Consider the following 14,544-nt stretch of genomic DNA (forward strand, 5'->3'; position numbering starts at 1 on the left):
AATCTGACATTTTGACATTCATTCGCGTTTAAAACGCGCGCGCACTACACGACGCGCCCGCCCCACAGCAAGGAACAACCGGCCGTAGTAGGCGTGTAATTAACGCGCCCCGTTGACGGCCCCCCACCCCCTCCGCGCCACGCCCCGAACGACCATTCACAGATTTCTAATTAATATTTGGAGAGACGCGCGCCGCACACCTCCCCGTTAAGCACTCCAATATTATTCACCACCCCCCACCTTTCGCTCGCGCTCACCGCGCCGCCCTAGAGTCTACCTCCTGCCTCCCTCGCTTGCTGTCTCTTGCTCTCACTCTCTCCCTCGCTCTTACTCAGGCTTGCTCTCTCCTCGCCCTCTCTCGCTCTGTCCCTACCACTCTCCCTCTCGCTCTCTCGCTCCTCTCTCGCTCTCTCCGCTGCGAGTTGAACCGCACTCAAAATGACGAATGGTCGAATGGCCCCCGCGCGCCCGCGTCGATACACCATACATGCCATCAATATGTTTCCGCAAATAGTTTACCAATGGATGGAGAGAGAGAAGGGGGCGGGGCGGAGCGCGCACTCCACTATGAGAGGCACTTCCACAGTAGCACACTACACCGCTACAAACTCTTCCGTTTTTTTTGTTTTTTTTTTAAATCTTATTGGTTTATCCGCCCACCTGGACGATCCCGTCCGGTAGGCAACCCAACTGCCCGCGCTGTCGGTTGGGTTGCCTACCGGCGCGGCGGCCGGGCAGGCACGGAAAGAGGCAGTTCCGGGGGGAAGTAGTTCGCACGCTTGTCGAAATGTTTTCAGCGTAGTCCCCCGCTTGCACTGGTTTCGACCTCGGCCCCGCCCCCGCCGCCGCCCCCGACGAGCAGCACACTTTGTTATCCAGTTCGCCAATGCCGTGGTTCCGTAACGGCAACGGGAGCCGGGGAGCGCCGGGGCAGGCCACGGCGACGGTGCAGCCGGGCGGGCCATTTCTGGACGAATAACCGCTGCTGCTGCTGGGGGCCGAGGGGGAAAGGAACGGGGAGTGGAGAGGAGGGTACGCCTTTAGCTGCGAAACGACCAGGAGAGCGCAAAATTGTCGGGGCATTGTGAAAATAAACAAAACTTGGGGCTTGGGCGGTAACAGCAGCCGCGGCCTCCTGGATGGCGGGGCCGGCGAGCAGAGGCAGCACGCCCCCCAGACCTCGGCCCGCGCCGCCCCCGCGCCGCCCCCGCACTGCCGCCCAGATTGGAGTAAAGAAGGGCATAAAGGAGGACGAACAATGCTGAGCCACAAGCCCAGAGAGAGAGGCAGGCAGGCAAATTTAGAGAATAGGATCCCGAGGCCCGGGCAGGCCGGGCCTGGCCTGCGACAAACATTCCCATAGAGACCATTAAATGGCGTTGTCATCTGATGTAAAACTACCCCATAACCCCTGAATGCCAGTAAAATAGGGTTAAAAATACATTCCACTAACAAACAAAAAAATCTCAAACACAAGAAAACAAAAGTATATTGTGGCTCGACAAATTTATTGAGTAACTAGTATGTAACCGTTGTTGAGGGAAAACGAATTGAGGTGCCTGGCGAATGAAAGGTCAGGGGTCATAAGAAAACCCTCCCTCTCTTCTATATGAGCTGACCGAGAACTCCAGCGGGACTCCGGCAGTAGTACAGGTCTGGAGCCGGAGGGGCGCACGGTACGGTCACGGGGCGGTTGGTCCCAGCCAACAATCGCAAACAGCCATAGCCGCCCACAATTGCGGAAGTCGACAGTATGAGCAGCATTTAGAGAGCGTGGAGAGGGACCGGGGAGCGCCGCAAGCAAGAGCAGTTTGGGACCGCGGCAGAAATGTATTTCCGCAGCTCATCTGTCCGAGCCCGAGCTTGACTGCTACTGCTGTTGCTGTTGCTGTAGCTGGTACGGGCCAAGAAGTACGGGCATAGCGCGGAGTTGAGAGGGTCCTGCGGCTGCGGTGCGGTGAGGGCAAGCCGGAGGGCAAAGGAGGGATGGGGGTGGATATGGTGGAGAATAAAGCGGCACAGCTTACGCGTCAGCTAGCTTGTATTAACTCATCTAACTCACCCGAGTCATCTTCACAATGAGACCTAGATAAAATTAGCCACTCAACCGTTTCCAAACATCAAAATATGCCCAATTTCGGCTAAAGCAGTGAGCCTCAAGCAATCCATGCGAACGGATTATCGCGACCTTGGACCTCAGTCTTTCATGAAGTTATGATTGTTTAGTTGAGACCTAAGGTCTCTTACCTTTAGCTGAGGACCCGAAGGAGGACGGCGTCGGTGGCGTCGGTAGACTTGGCCAACTCGGAGGACGAGCCGACGAGCCGGTTGGTGTTGGTAAGTTTCCGCCAGACACGTTTCTCCACTGCAAACGCAAAAGAGCCGGTCGACTCATTGCACATGTGTTCGTCGTACCAGAAAATGCAATCACGGCGAAAAGTTACTTACGGGGCGATTAAAAGTCTGTACACATTCAACGCCACACACCCTGTCTCCTAACCCCACATCACCTATCACCGCGCCACTTTTCCGTCATTCCATTGTCACTGATCAGACAGACACAACAAACTACAAACACAAAAACAAAAACAACACCAGCAACTAGCAGACTCTCCGATCTGACGTCACATGTCTTAGTTTCAGTTTCTACGAAGTGGTGGAGTACGTCGACTAAATCAGATCTAGACGATTTAAATCTGTCGCGACCTTAAGGAACGCTTAAATTATATTTTTGATGTTTTTTTATAATTTGTTTCTGCAGAAAATTACAATATTGCTTTACAAAAAAAAAAACTTGAGCCTGGGAAATTTGTGCCACAGCGTAGGTAACAGTGCAGGCTCAGAGCGGGAACTGCTCCAACCAAAACAAACTTTAAAAATGGCGATCCATCTGAACTGTAGTGTGAAAACTGTTGAGAATTTTCCCGATAATCAACCTGTTATACATTACATGCCATGTGAAATCAAGTCAAATGGTCCAGCAGGGGTGTCGACATACTTTAAACCCGTTGATAATGAGAAAGATTCAAAATGTAGGAACTGAATCTTAAAGGGTTGTAAACATAACCCCTCATTCCCTTTAAATTGTTTTTATTTCTTCAGTTTCACTTTACTGTATACTTCTATTTTTTCTTTCCATTCAACAGTTAAAAAGGCATCCTTCCGGGGAAGACCACTTCAGGGAGAAGATATATCCCTTCCCTCTGGTTACAGAGGTCTTGTCGTCCAAGAAACCAAGCAGCCACTTGTTGAAAACGTAGAACGTACTATGCATGTCTCTCACATATTTGACCGCCTTACCTATTGGAATTGGGACAAAGTTCCTTCTGCTAATGACCCATTCATCAGCGCCTTGAGTTGGATTGACATATCTGAAGCTGTAAGTCTTACTTGCTGTCTTGCATGTTCCATGCGCAAGTGGTCTGACATACAATTATTTAAATTTTGTCTTGTTTGGTTTCAGCTCCATTCACCCATTGAAAGTATTAGTGATTAATGAAGACTAATTTTGGTGTTTGACCTACCTCTTGTTCATCAAGTACTTTTGATGTTTTGTTTTACATTCTAAGTCAAATGGTGCATTTTTTCTGCATAGCTGATTCTTTTTGTTTCTCATCTAAATTGTCATGGATAATTTCCCTATGATTAAATACTTACGTTTCACCAGTTTCTTATGAATTTCCATCTGGATCTTTCCAGTACAGAATTATATAAAAATCAAGAAGGGCAATTTGATAGGGTTGCCTGCCAAATCCTGGATTTGAGTAAAGATAAACAATGTAGCGCCATACAATTTATTTTTCAAAATGTCTTCTTGAAAGGAAAGCTAGCAGGAACAACAGCTTAGTTCAAAAAATAAAAAGAAGCATTATAACTTCTATATGATACAAAGAGTATATTTATGGTGAGATTTAGGACTAGAATCATTAAGTGCTAACGATTTAAACTGTACAGTGAACACCTAAGGGGTAGCATTGGAAGCAGTTTATAAAATCTCAGATACAGAATATTCATAAGAAAGTAGACACCCTAATGATAGAGCAAAGAACAGTCATAGGTCACAACAAAGAGGGACAAAAGGACAGCAGTGATAAGGAATGAGTGAACCTCAGATCTAAGAGAGAGATCAAAAAAATACCAATAGCTTCATCCAGTGTAGCATTGAAGTAAACAGAGCTGTTCTTATGCTACCTGTATGTGAAAATATTGGATGAAGTGTACATACAAGCAATTTAAAAGACTTCTGGAGGGGAATGACTGAAAAACTTCCGCACATTTAGAGCATGAAAAGATTTCCACAGAAGAGGAATAGATATGCCCAACAAGCATTAATATCCTAAATAAAATTTAAACCTCTAAATACTGCAGTGGGATTGAGATACTTACCCAAGAGCAACATAAAGCCATAATGAGGTCAAAGTAAGATGAAAGATATACACTGGATTGGGAAACTTTGAAAACAGTAAACCCAACGCCATGGTCCTTAAAGTTCAGACAACCTCACAATGCCTTTAGATACATCCCTCTCGGGTTGAAAGCACCTTTTCTTGATACACAATTACTTAAGCTTACATATTAGAATTATTATAAATTCTAACACAAAGGAGCATATTTACTTAATGGACACATTGTATCTTAATGCCACAATAAATACACGATGTTTAGGAAAATAATTTGGCATCAGATTACGAAAGTCTAGATACCTTTGCAGAAAAGAAAAATTAAACAAATTAATTCTACAAGCCTGATGATTATCACAAACCGGCCTCACAATAAGTTCAACACATTTTCTTCATCAGGGACACGCAATTCACATCACAACTTATCAAAATTATGATACAATCGATTAATAATATTTTCACAGCAAAATTTCAGCCTTCTTTAAGTTAATGGTATTTTCATGTGGACCAGAGTCAAACTATGCAATGTAGAGTTTACAGCACACAATGAGATCATAGCGGAAGAGTGGGAGACCATTACTATGACAAAACTGGGAAGACTTTAAAACTTTTTGGAGTAAATACACAGAATTTTGAAAGATAACATCTTAGTAGGGGAAAGTTTTAATTCACTGCTCTACATCTTATTACATAGGTGAAGAGCAATTCTTGAAAACAAAACCATAATTAACAGTGGAAAGCACTACTTGTGCACTCTTTCAGCCACGACTCTACATGCACTTCTCTTTCTCAGATATAAAAATCTTTACTCACAATACATCACACCCTGAATTACAGTAATAAATAGTTAATATCATAGGGACTACAAAAATCCTTTACATCTTTGTGACAGACTTATAAAGCTACATATAAATAGTAGTCATTTGTTCTACAGAATAGGACACTGTTCCATCACAAAATGGCAACTCATAAAATAGGGCTCCATAAATAAGCACCCAATATATATTAACATTCAGGAACTAAAGTATGAAGGATTCATTTTGATTATTTTGCTTTGATCAATTGGTATACAGCTTTGTGAGAAAAACATAATGCACCAGATAGGCCCACGTGGTATTTTACACAATACCAGTGAGCAGCAAAAGCATCAATCAATCAAAAGACACAACCAAGCATTCTTTCTAAAACCTTCATGGCAATCATTTAAAATTTAAAAAAACAAAACATTTCTGAACACAGTAAATGAGACAATACTGTTTCAAAGAAAAAAAACTCTTTGGATCACTTTGATTGAGCAGCTGTAAGTATAAGAGAATTACATAACTTTTGCACACCCTTCTTTTATCCTTTTTTTTTTTTTTTTTTGCATTCTTTTCTTTAAACAAAATTGTTTTATAAAAAAAAAGCTAACAGTTACTTTTCTAGAAAGGCTACAAAAGTTCTCCATTTAAAAACTTCCTCGTGGTAGTGTTACACACAACAGTTCAAAAATTAAAATAAATTGAAAACTGACTAGTGGAAATAGATTACTTCCATTCTAATATCAATATGCCATTTGTCATTCCAGACAAACTCGACCAAATAAAATCACACCTGGACTTTACAAACAGACGGCACAACTGGGTTGAGACAGTATAGTTACACTATTGCCACAATTACACTTCCCTACTAAGCAGTGGTGATATATCTTTTTTCCCTTTATAAATTTATGATAGTGTGTTCTACGTACTGCTTGAGATGTCTGTACTGTTCATTTGAACACTCTGTGCGGCAGCCCTCATTGCCTTGTGGTGCTCTTGTTGTTGTTTGATGATTGTGCTTAACCTGTGCAGCAGAAACTGCTTGTCTCTGCCTTCCAGCACCAACTGATTCTTGAGAACAATCACCATGTGTTTGTTGGCTGCAGACACTGCATAAAAGTAGTATAAACATAATACAAGAGTCACAAAAGCAGGTACAGCGAATCCTGCTGTACTAAAGAAGAACACAATATGTTGGAGCCAAAGTGGGGAAGACAAGAAAGTTCTCACAATTACTGACCAAACTGTTGTTTGGCCTCGGAATGGTCCACATGACCGGGAAGGTTGCCATTCTGCAATTGTATAGCCTAAAGGAAGAATCATGACTACAAATGAAAGCAATAGCACAGCCATAAACAAAGAATTTGATCTTGAGGCTCGATATGGAATTGTAGAGGGCTTGCTGTTAACAAGACAGGCAAACTTCTTTATGTAAAACATGAAAAAGAAGATCACAAAGGCGAGAAGAGGCAGAACAGGAGCAAAGAAACTACCCAACCAACATAAGGTCTGGATGTAGACAACATCAAGAACATGTTTGGGCAAGTCAAATTGTTGTTCACACAGATAGGTAATGACTGAATTACGGGAGTACTTTGCAAGTTGGCCTCTTGGAAGATTAACAATAAATGTTACAGCAATATGTGACAAAAAGTCCACAAGCATCAGCTTATAAAATTGTTGCCCAACATGTGTTTCCCAACATGCAGGAGCCTTGCAATTCTCATCTGGTCCCTGAAAATATTAAAACAGATAATAAATTATTAGCATTATAAATCAAAAAGCTTTTCTTGCTCATACATAGAAGAATGGTAGGATTAAAAGAAAGCAATTTGTTACAAATGCACACACATTTGTGGAGGCTTACCTCACTTTTGCAGGGATCACATTTGAAGAGACGATAGAATGACAACAGTACCACACCAAGAGAAGAAAGACGTAGCAAAACTGTACGCATCAGTGTCATCCTAATTACAAGCACAGGAGAATACCTCTCTAGGCTGACCATCATCCCCAGAACTATGGGGATGATTAAATTCAGTCCAACAACGCAAAGTGATGGCAGAAACTCAAATAAGAGCCTGAGAAGTTCGTTTTTGGCAATGAAATCTTCGTTTTGTGTTCGTGCCTATAAAATATAAATAAAAATGAATTTAAGGCTATCAGTATTAAACCATGCGGTTAACTACTTCACCGTTCTTAGTACACACCGAAAAGTCAAAAACAGCATATATTAGGTAAAGTGCTCCGGTAATTAGCACAATCACAGCAACATTTACAAGTATTCGGACAGAAAACAATTTGAATCTCTCCTCTTTTGATCGTGTTATTCGCTCCTCTTCAATTCTCTCAGATTCCAAGCTTGACTGTTTAGAGATATAAACCAGCATTAGCATTAGTAATACTTCAGCATCAAAACATTCATGTAAATAACTGCCGTAAAGGATAGTGTTTTCCTACCTTTATTTCATAGTAAATTGCTTTATGTTTAATATTTGCAGACTTCTCGTTATTAATACAAAAATCCCAGCTGGAAAATATTATATTGCAATACTGATAGAACTGTCCTTCACCTTCAACAAGACGTTCTTTAAATCCCTTGGCAGCAGACTTAACAATTGCAGCAAGACTTATCTGCATAGAAAAATAACAATACAAAACAGTTAGTTTCTCTCATGAATACCCTGATTACCTCTAAGCATACAAGTTCTATTACGGTATTAGTACTAAATAGACACTAACCAACATAAAAGTTAATGCAACACTGATGTATGCCAAAGGCATGTCATAATAAAGACCAGCTGAAGAGTTGAGATCAAGCACCACATTGGGGTAAATTCCATAAAATGCTTGTGTATGTTCCACAATGCCTCTTCCTTGAACTATTTGTATTACAATATTTTCAGCTTCAGATGATGAGTTTGCATACTTAGCAGAACAGCATTCAATGGATCCTGAACCTGACACATTGCTACTCAAGTTGCATTCTTGTGGCTGCTCAGCAGGCTTCTAAGCATACAACAACAAAAAAATTTTAATGTATAGAGTTAACACTTAGAATCAAGTGTAATATGAGCAGATGACATTTTAAGGTAGTAAAGTCCAAGTAACACACTTACAAGCAATAGAGCAGGTAAAACAATAAATACAACCATTAGGAGGCAAATTCCAAGATTAAGAAGCATTAGCCATTTAATAAAAAGGAAATATGCCACCACTCCTGTTCCAAAATCTCCTTCAACCTCCTTCATACTGAGTCTCCAAATATCCATCTTAGCCAATGTTTCAGACCAAGATTTTTTCAACTGCTGCCACATCTTACGCCGCTGCCATTTGAGTTGTTCTATTCCCTGAAGTCTTAACTTTGTTTGGCTCTGTACAGTAAAAAAAACAATTAGCAGACAAATTTGATTAAAACTCCAGTCAGCGTGGTTATTAGCCTTCTATATAGAGATGATCTAGCTGACCTGCAGTTTAGCTTTGTGTTCTTTCTTTTGAGCCATGCTGACAGGCATGGCTTTGATTTGCATTATTTCCTCCCATGTCCGCTCTTCATTTGATAAATTTTCTGAAGGACAAAAATAGACCAATTCTTGAAAAATCAAATAATGCTGAACATAAGTAAGAATGTAAAAAGAATTAACATACCTGAAAGGTCAGGCAGCAATGCACCGAGATCAGTGGCTGCCTGTGACACAGGAGCCATCGAGGGTCTCCTAATAGTATTGTGACATTGGGATCTTGAAGCAGTTCTTCTCCTTAGAGTGCCTTTCGTATCATATTTTTTGGAATATGTAGCTAACATAAATAAAAAGTCAAGTTGAGTAGCTTCGAACATTTGAACACAATAAAAAGAATAAGAGAGAATTTTAAATAGCTTGCAATTGAGTATACTCATCACTCACCGGTCCGATTCTGTTTGCTCGGCAACAGAGTTGCAATGTTAGAAGGATTTTGATGCATAGAGTCAAGATCGGCCTCGCATCCAGGGTAGCTCTCCTGGTAAAATTCTCCACCAGCTTCTTCCCATCCTTGAGCTCTGGGTCGCTTAACTTTGCGTTCACCTCCAGACATCCTGGCACCTACAACATCAACATCACACATTGAGAGACCTGATTTGCCAAGTCTGTTGCTTAAAGAAGACATCCATTATGATTCATAAAACGTCTCCGTGGTCTATTTAAGGGGAGCACAGAGACAAATTGGATTGGAACAGAGGTACAAAATAATATTGAAGTTACTGGAGTGTTCAAAGGCAGACTATGACAGCAACCAGACAATAACAAACCCCATTCAAAACATAATGGGACTCAAGAGGGAACACTGAAAACTAACCAAGAACGTTAATGGTTCACAACTGTTTCACGTACCAACAATCTCTCACTTTTTGACAATAGTATTCATTCAAGATGGCCAGGAAAAGACCAATTATTTTTCAATAGTGTAGTCTGCTGGGTTAAGGGCGGCTACACAAAACATTGTCGTGTTTCGGAGCCGACATACTGACTAGATTACAACCACACGTCTCGCTTGACGCACCACACTTTCTTTATCTCAAGAACATAACACTATGCGCCAGGGAGACACATTATCATTTTTATCGCAGAACTATTTACGATAAACGCCAGCTCGCCTTTTTTCCACCCGTCAGAGCATTTTCCATTTTCTGTGTCTGCTCTGAAAAGCGCCTTCTCGTAAAACGCGTTAGGTTTATTTATCGATTGTCTTCAACTCGCCAACAGAAGACAGTTTTAGCGGGATTTTTAAAATATTAGAAAAGTGCGGTAGTTAAATCAGTTAAATGTTTGAACAAGATTTAGGTAAATTTCGCAATCTCACAAAAAAAAAGAAAAAGTGAAATTAGAAAAGTGGTTTCCAGTTCTGCGGGGATGTTCATAAATTTAATAGGAGCACGAAGATCAGGCGACTGAAACTGAAACTAAAGCAATACGGCCTACAAATACATTGAATTCGGGTCTAAAAGCTGTGCTTACGCATGATCAACGTGAACGTGTGAATATCAACTACTAGTTTATTTAGTAAACGATTCCCATATAAATGATATCAAACAAAAGATGTGTCAGTTTCAAGCGCGGCTTCAAGCTGCGCGCTAGAGTGCCGGATGTCCTTAAGCTCGATCAGGAGCACCAGTACTCCAAAGTGAAATTCCACTGCACAAATCTTTCAGCTGACGCCGTGTGCACATCTGTCGCTTCCCGTACTGAAAAGGCTCTCTCAAAATCGATGCAACTTTCTGCTGACACCATGACGGTGATTTTCAGCGTGGTCGAGGCCCGGTTAGTGCCTCCGGGGGGCGAGTGGCCCGCGGGGAGTGCGCGGCCGTGGTCGTGGCCAGACTGTCGGGGCGGTGACGTCGCCGTGGTGCGCCGCGGGGCCGCTAGATGGCGCCGCGGGCCGCCGCCGCCGCGCTGCACGCGAAGGACGGGCGGCGATTGGTTGATAAGTAGGCCGTGACGTCACGGCGACGGAAAGTTACTTATATGGGTGCGGGCGGCCGCGGGCGGGCATTCTAGTGGAGTGTGTGGCACCGTGCGGACGTAGGCCAGGCCGAGCGGATCGGAGCCGAGGAGCGACAGAGAGAGCGAGCGAGAGCGAGGCCTGGCACCCTGCGCCCAGCGGCTGCGCCCCGCCCGGACGGATTACTGACGGATAACAACACAGTGTGAACAGTGCGGTGTCGTGTGCAGTGACAATGGCAACAGAGGCCCAGAAGCTCATCAGCATTTCGCTGGCGAAAATCGCGCAGTCGCGCACCCAGCGGGGTGGCGTGAGTTTGCACAAGAACCTGCTGGTGGCGACCGTGCTGCAGAAGGCGCGGTACATCTTCATGGAGGAGGCGTACCACATGGTGCAGGCGTCCGAGTGCTACGCGGCGCAGGACACGACGGGCCTGATGGCGGCCAGCGCCCAGGCCGACCAGGAGGCCGAGGACGCGTCGTCGTCGTCGACGTCGTGCTCGCGGTGCGTGTCGGGCGAGGACAAGGAGAACCAGTGCCCGTCGTGCCAGCCCCCGCCCACCTACCTGGACCTGGACAAGTCCACCGCCGTTCTGAGGACGGACGCGTCCTGCTCGTCGCCCAAGTGTCTGAAGCGGCGGCGCGTCGCCGAGTGGGAGACCGAGGAGGCCGTGCAGTCCATCCTGCCCAAGAAGTCCAAGTGCTGCGACGGGGAAGCCCCAGCGGCAGCCACCCCGGAGGCGTGCGCAGCCGCCGCCAAGGGCCTGGCGGAGGCGGCGGCGGCCGCGGCGGAGGACGACGACGACGACGAGGATGAGGACGACGACGAGGACCAGCCCGCGCGCTCGGCCATGGAGATCGACCGCATCACCAGTCTCGTGTCCATCTTCAGCTTCGGTGGCCTGGCCGGCCCGCTGGCCTGCGGCGTCGGCGGCGGAGTCGGGGGCGGCGGCGGCGGCGGCTCCTCCCCGGACCTGGCGGACCTCTCGGACCTGTCGGACCTCAAGCTGACCAGATCCGTCTCCACGCCCGACCTGTGCTCGGCGCAAGCCAAGGAGGGCGTTGACTCGTTACAGCAAAGACCATTTATCGCCATGACGGTGTAATGAAATGAGGGGGGAATTCCCTGGGCCGGCCTTTCCGGGACGGCCATTCACACCAAGGGGAATGCCTTGTGATCCCTCGCAGTCGCGACGACTGTTGTCAATTAATTTGTACTTTTATACGGACTTGAGCTCTGCTCGGGGGTGCGTGGGTGATTGTGATAAGGGTGACGATTTCAGTGATTAGGAAGGAAGGGACGTGATCAGAGCATTGGCCTTGGTGTCGAATTGGGCTCGTTTTTTTCCATGGAAAGTGCGATGTTGTGCTGTGACTTGTTAATTTTGTTATTTTTCTCTGTTGGGCGTTTTTATCAAAAATTTAAGAGGGTTAATCCCGAAAATTGTTTTTTTTTAAATAATTATTATTTTTACTGTGACGTCCTTTTCTTAACAGCCTTAGAACTAAGGATCCACAAATCTCGTTGTTTGGCCGAATGTTCGAAATTTTGACCCGTTTTAACTGCTCTGTGGCTCCTGTGGCCTGTAAATACTCTTTACAGTGTACATCGATTAACAAATCAACTTTTTGGGACCGCCCAATTTCAGCTTTGGGAGAGGGAGGGGGGAAGTTGTCCCAATGTTTTGGTTGGGGGAAGTCCACTGAGCCTCTGCCCTGTCTTAAAATCGGCCCCTTTTGTATTTGTTCGATATTGGGGGGTCCTGTGCGTTGAGTATTGATCTAGTCGTGGATTTACTTACTGTGTTTAAGGCTTTTTTCAATTACGTATTCACGTGAACCGCTCCACGTTCTTACCGAGAGCATTACGTACAGAAATCTCTAAAGGATATCCAGAAAACCCTGAAAAAAATATTCCTAAAAATTCCCGAGTGTCACATTCCGTTTCAAGGGTTTGACTTGCTTTCGCGAAGGCATATCGATTCAGTAGTAAGCAGCTGTGAAGTGAAATGTCTTAAGATGTATTGTTGGGAGTCTTTTCAACACATGCCTACCACTTCAAATCAAGTGTGGATTTATGGTCTTTAAATTAAATTTTATCAAATGAATATAGTGAAATTGTTTACATACTCGTTGAACTTTGACCTAATGAAGCTGCAGGTGACTTGAAGTTCGGTGCGTGTTGAGAGTGCCCCCACTATGTGTGGACCAGTGTTGCTCTCTAGTTATTTGCATATGAGGGGAGACTACATCCATACAAAATGCCCAATATTTTTCAACTGATTGTTGACTAAGTTCAATTAATTCAAGAGGCTATGTATTCCTTAGTATAAATTTTTGGTGCAAACAGTTCAAAATTATCAAAAAATTGCCCAATTTAAATGAATATTATATTGCAATTTCTGCAGTAATGAACTGTATATATGTGATGACGAGCTCTGTTTTAGGAGTTCAAATAATGTAGATAGTAACATATGTGAAGATTAAATAATGTTTTATTGCAACCCAATCTTTTCCTTTCCACCAAACCACAACACACAAGAAAGAAAGAAAGAAAGAAAGAAAGAAAGAAAAAGTACAATTCTTAAGAAAAAAACAGTTACTTACAAAGGAATTACTTAAAACTTGCAAATTACATGCAAAAAAAACGAAAGAAGGAAAAACATGTAAATTAATACGGATTGACCTGCCTAATGGACCATATATCATACATTTATTCACGCGTGGAAAACAATTAAATTACACATTGCCAACGGAAGGTTGAAAGCAGACCCACAGGCTTAACAAAGACTCAATAAAAACATTACGGCTCTACAAACTCGTCAGTACGCATGTTGCATCAGGTGAGATACAAGTTGAAGATAAACAATCCCCCCAAACTGGAGACGAGACAGATCGCATTCCAAACATTGCAGAGCTGAGCAGATTGTAAAAAATATCATCTCAAGGTGATAGCGGTTCCTCGAGTCCTCTCCGTGTTCTGGACTGGCCCCTCGTGCATTTGGCACAATGGGCGATGCGTATGGTCGCGTCAAGCAGCATAGCCTTTCCGCTCCTGGAGGCAGGTACCGTAGCAGGTCCTATGTTGTACCTCCGCGCGCCAGTCGGGGCAGGCGCTGGGCTGGAGCTGCTGGACTGCAGTGGCGGCGGTGGCCGGCCTGCACAGGTTCGCCAGGTCGTTGAACCAACCGCGCCCGGGCTGGCTGGCTGGCTGGTTGCACGGCGCCCCGTCAAACGGAACAGCAGCGGCCCCCGCGGCCCCCGCGCCACAGGCGCTGGCCCGCACTAAAGCTCGGTCCCGTTGCGAAGCCTCACCGCGCCTCTGCGGGAGAGGTTAGGCCGCGCGGACCGTGCACCGGCCGTGTCACCTGCACACTCGGACAATGATGATTGATCATTACAATCACATACCATTCACGGAACACAAGTCACCCCAGCAGACCCGCGCTTTAGACATGCGGCCGGCGGGAACCCATATTGCGTACGGCGCATCGTATCTGGCGGGCTCTAGCGTGACGTCACGGCGCATGCGCGGGCGAGCGCAGCGTCCCGGAAGGCTAGCCTTTTTGCCTTTTGCTTGCGTACGAACGTGGCCAATGTTGTGGCGAGCTAAACTGTTTAGTGAAGAACTCGCGCTCGTGTACGCCCCGGCGTGCAGAGAGCGGGGGCTCGCTGCAGGGTGGGATGTTTTGCCCCAAAAGGATCGTCACAATTCAAGTTTTGTTTGGAATGTGGGATATTTCCGCAATTTAGGAATTTCAAGGCACCCCCAGCCACTGGACTACTCAGTTTATAGATTATTTGACAGAAAACAAGCTGCGCACAGTCCACCTCTACCTCAGACCACCCGCTGAGGACCCCCTTCAA

At 44.9% G+C, this 14,544-nt stretch overlaps 4 protein-coding genes across 7 annotated transcripts in view; 2 read left to right on the forward strand and 2 right to left on the reverse strand.

Moving 5' to 3' along the window:
* The window catches only part of LOC113208314 (gastrula zinc finger protein XlCGF8.2DB-like), a 57,613-nt gene extending 55,010 nt beyond the window's left edge, over positions 1-2,603 (reverse strand). For 2 of the 3 annotated variants that reach the window (XR_008011596.1, XM_026425267.2), the window contains exons 1-2: positions 2,449-2,603; positions 2,248-2,365 (exon numbers count right to left, since the gene is read on the reverse strand). The gene's annotated coding sequence lies outside the window, so the exon portion shown is untranslated. The remainder of the gene's footprint in view (positions 1-2,247; positions 2,366-2,448) is intronic. The other variant, XR_008011595.1, reaches the window with a different exon arrangement.
* Positions 2,604-2,813: 210 nt separating this feature from the next.
* LOC113208298 (ribonuclease H2 subunit C) lies at positions 2,814-3,668 on the forward strand. The gene is made up of 3 exons (XM_026425244.2): positions 2,814-3,032; positions 3,147-3,379; positions 3,464-3,668. Exons 1-3 carry the CDS (start codon positions 2,879-2,881, stop codon positions 3,494-3,496), a joined length of 420 nt encoding a protein of 139 aa, XP_026281029.1. The 5' UTR covers positions 2,814-2,878; the 3' UTR covers positions 3,497-3,668.
* A 112-nt stretch (positions 3,669-3,780) lies between these two features.
* Positions 3,781-9,909, reverse strand: LOC113208297 (transmembrane channel-like protein 7). 2 transcript variants are annotated; one of them, XM_052271368.1, is made up of 10 exons: positions 9,536-9,909; positions 9,106-9,282; positions 8,849-8,998; positions 8,668-8,768; positions 8,320-8,574; positions 7,943-8,209; positions 7,661-7,834; positions 7,411-7,566; positions 7,068-7,328; positions 3,781-6,934 (listed from the first exon to the last, which is right to left on the reverse strand). In XM_052271368.1, exons 2-10 carry the CDS (start codon positions 9,272-9,274, stop codon positions 6,122-6,124), a joined length of 2,346 nt encoding a protein of 781 aa, XP_052127328.1. In that variant the 5' UTR covers positions 9,275-9,282; positions 9,536-9,909; the 3' UTR covers positions 3,781-6,121. The 2 variants fall into 2 exon arrangements, with proteins under 2 accessions (XP_052127328.1, XP_026281028.1); XM_026425243.2 differs by having other exon boundaries at positions 9,571-9,908.
* A 788-nt stretch (positions 9,910-10,697) lies between these two features.
* LOC113208299 (immediate early response gene 5-like protein) lies at positions 10,698-13,181 on the forward strand. Its single transcript, XM_026425245.2, has one exon. The coding sequence runs from the start codon at positions 10,914-10,916 to the stop codon at positions 11,781-11,783; it is 870 nt and encodes a 289-aa protein (XP_026281030.1). The 5' UTR covers positions 10,698-10,913; the 3' UTR covers positions 11,784-13,181.
* Positions 13,182-14,544: the final 1,363 nt, after the last annotated feature.

This window comes from Frankliniella occidentalis, unplaced genomic scaffold (assembly GCF_000697945.3).
Source record: "Frankliniella occidentalis isolate FOCC.00 unplaced genomic scaffold, Focc_3.1 Scaffold159, whole genome shotgun sequence".
NCBI classification, from domain to species: Eukaryota; Metazoa; Arthropoda; class Insecta; order Thysanoptera; family Thripidae; genus Frankliniella; species Frankliniella occidentalis.

What these genes read in the sequence shown, in the direction of transcription:
- LOC113208297 (XM_052271368.1), bottom strand. Translation starts at nt 9,274, where the DNA reads ATGTCTGGAGGTGAACGCAAAGTTAAGCGACCCAGAGCTCAAGGATGG. An exon ending in ATTGCTGCCTGACCTTTCAG is followed by an intron (nt 8,769 to 8,848) that starts GTATGTTAATTC and finishes TTTGTCCTTCAG; the next exon opens with AAAATTTATCAAATGAAGAG. An exon ending in AACACAAAGCTAAACTGCAG is followed by an intron (nt 8,575 to 8,667) that starts GTCAGCTAGATC and finishes TTTACTGTACAG; the next exon opens with AGCCAAACAAAGTTAAGACT.
- LOC113208299 (XM_026425245.2), top strand. Translation starts at nt 10,914, where the DNA reads ATGGCAACAGAGGCCCAGAAGCTCATCAGCATTTCGCTGGCGAAAATC.
- LOC113208298 (XM_026425244.2), top strand. Translation starts at nt 2,879, where the DNA reads ATGGCGATCCATCTGAACTGTAGTGTGAAAACTGTTGAGAATTTTCCC. An exon ending in TAATGAGAAAGATTCAAAAT is followed by an intron (nt 3,033 to 3,146) that starts GTAGGAACTGAA and finishes TCCATTCAACAG; the next exon opens with TTAAAAAGGCATCCTTCCGG. An exon ending in GGATTGACATATCTGAAGCT is followed by an intron (nt 3,380 to 3,463) that starts GTAAGTCTTACT and finishes GTTTGGTTTCAG; the next exon opens with CTCCATTCACCCATTGAAAG.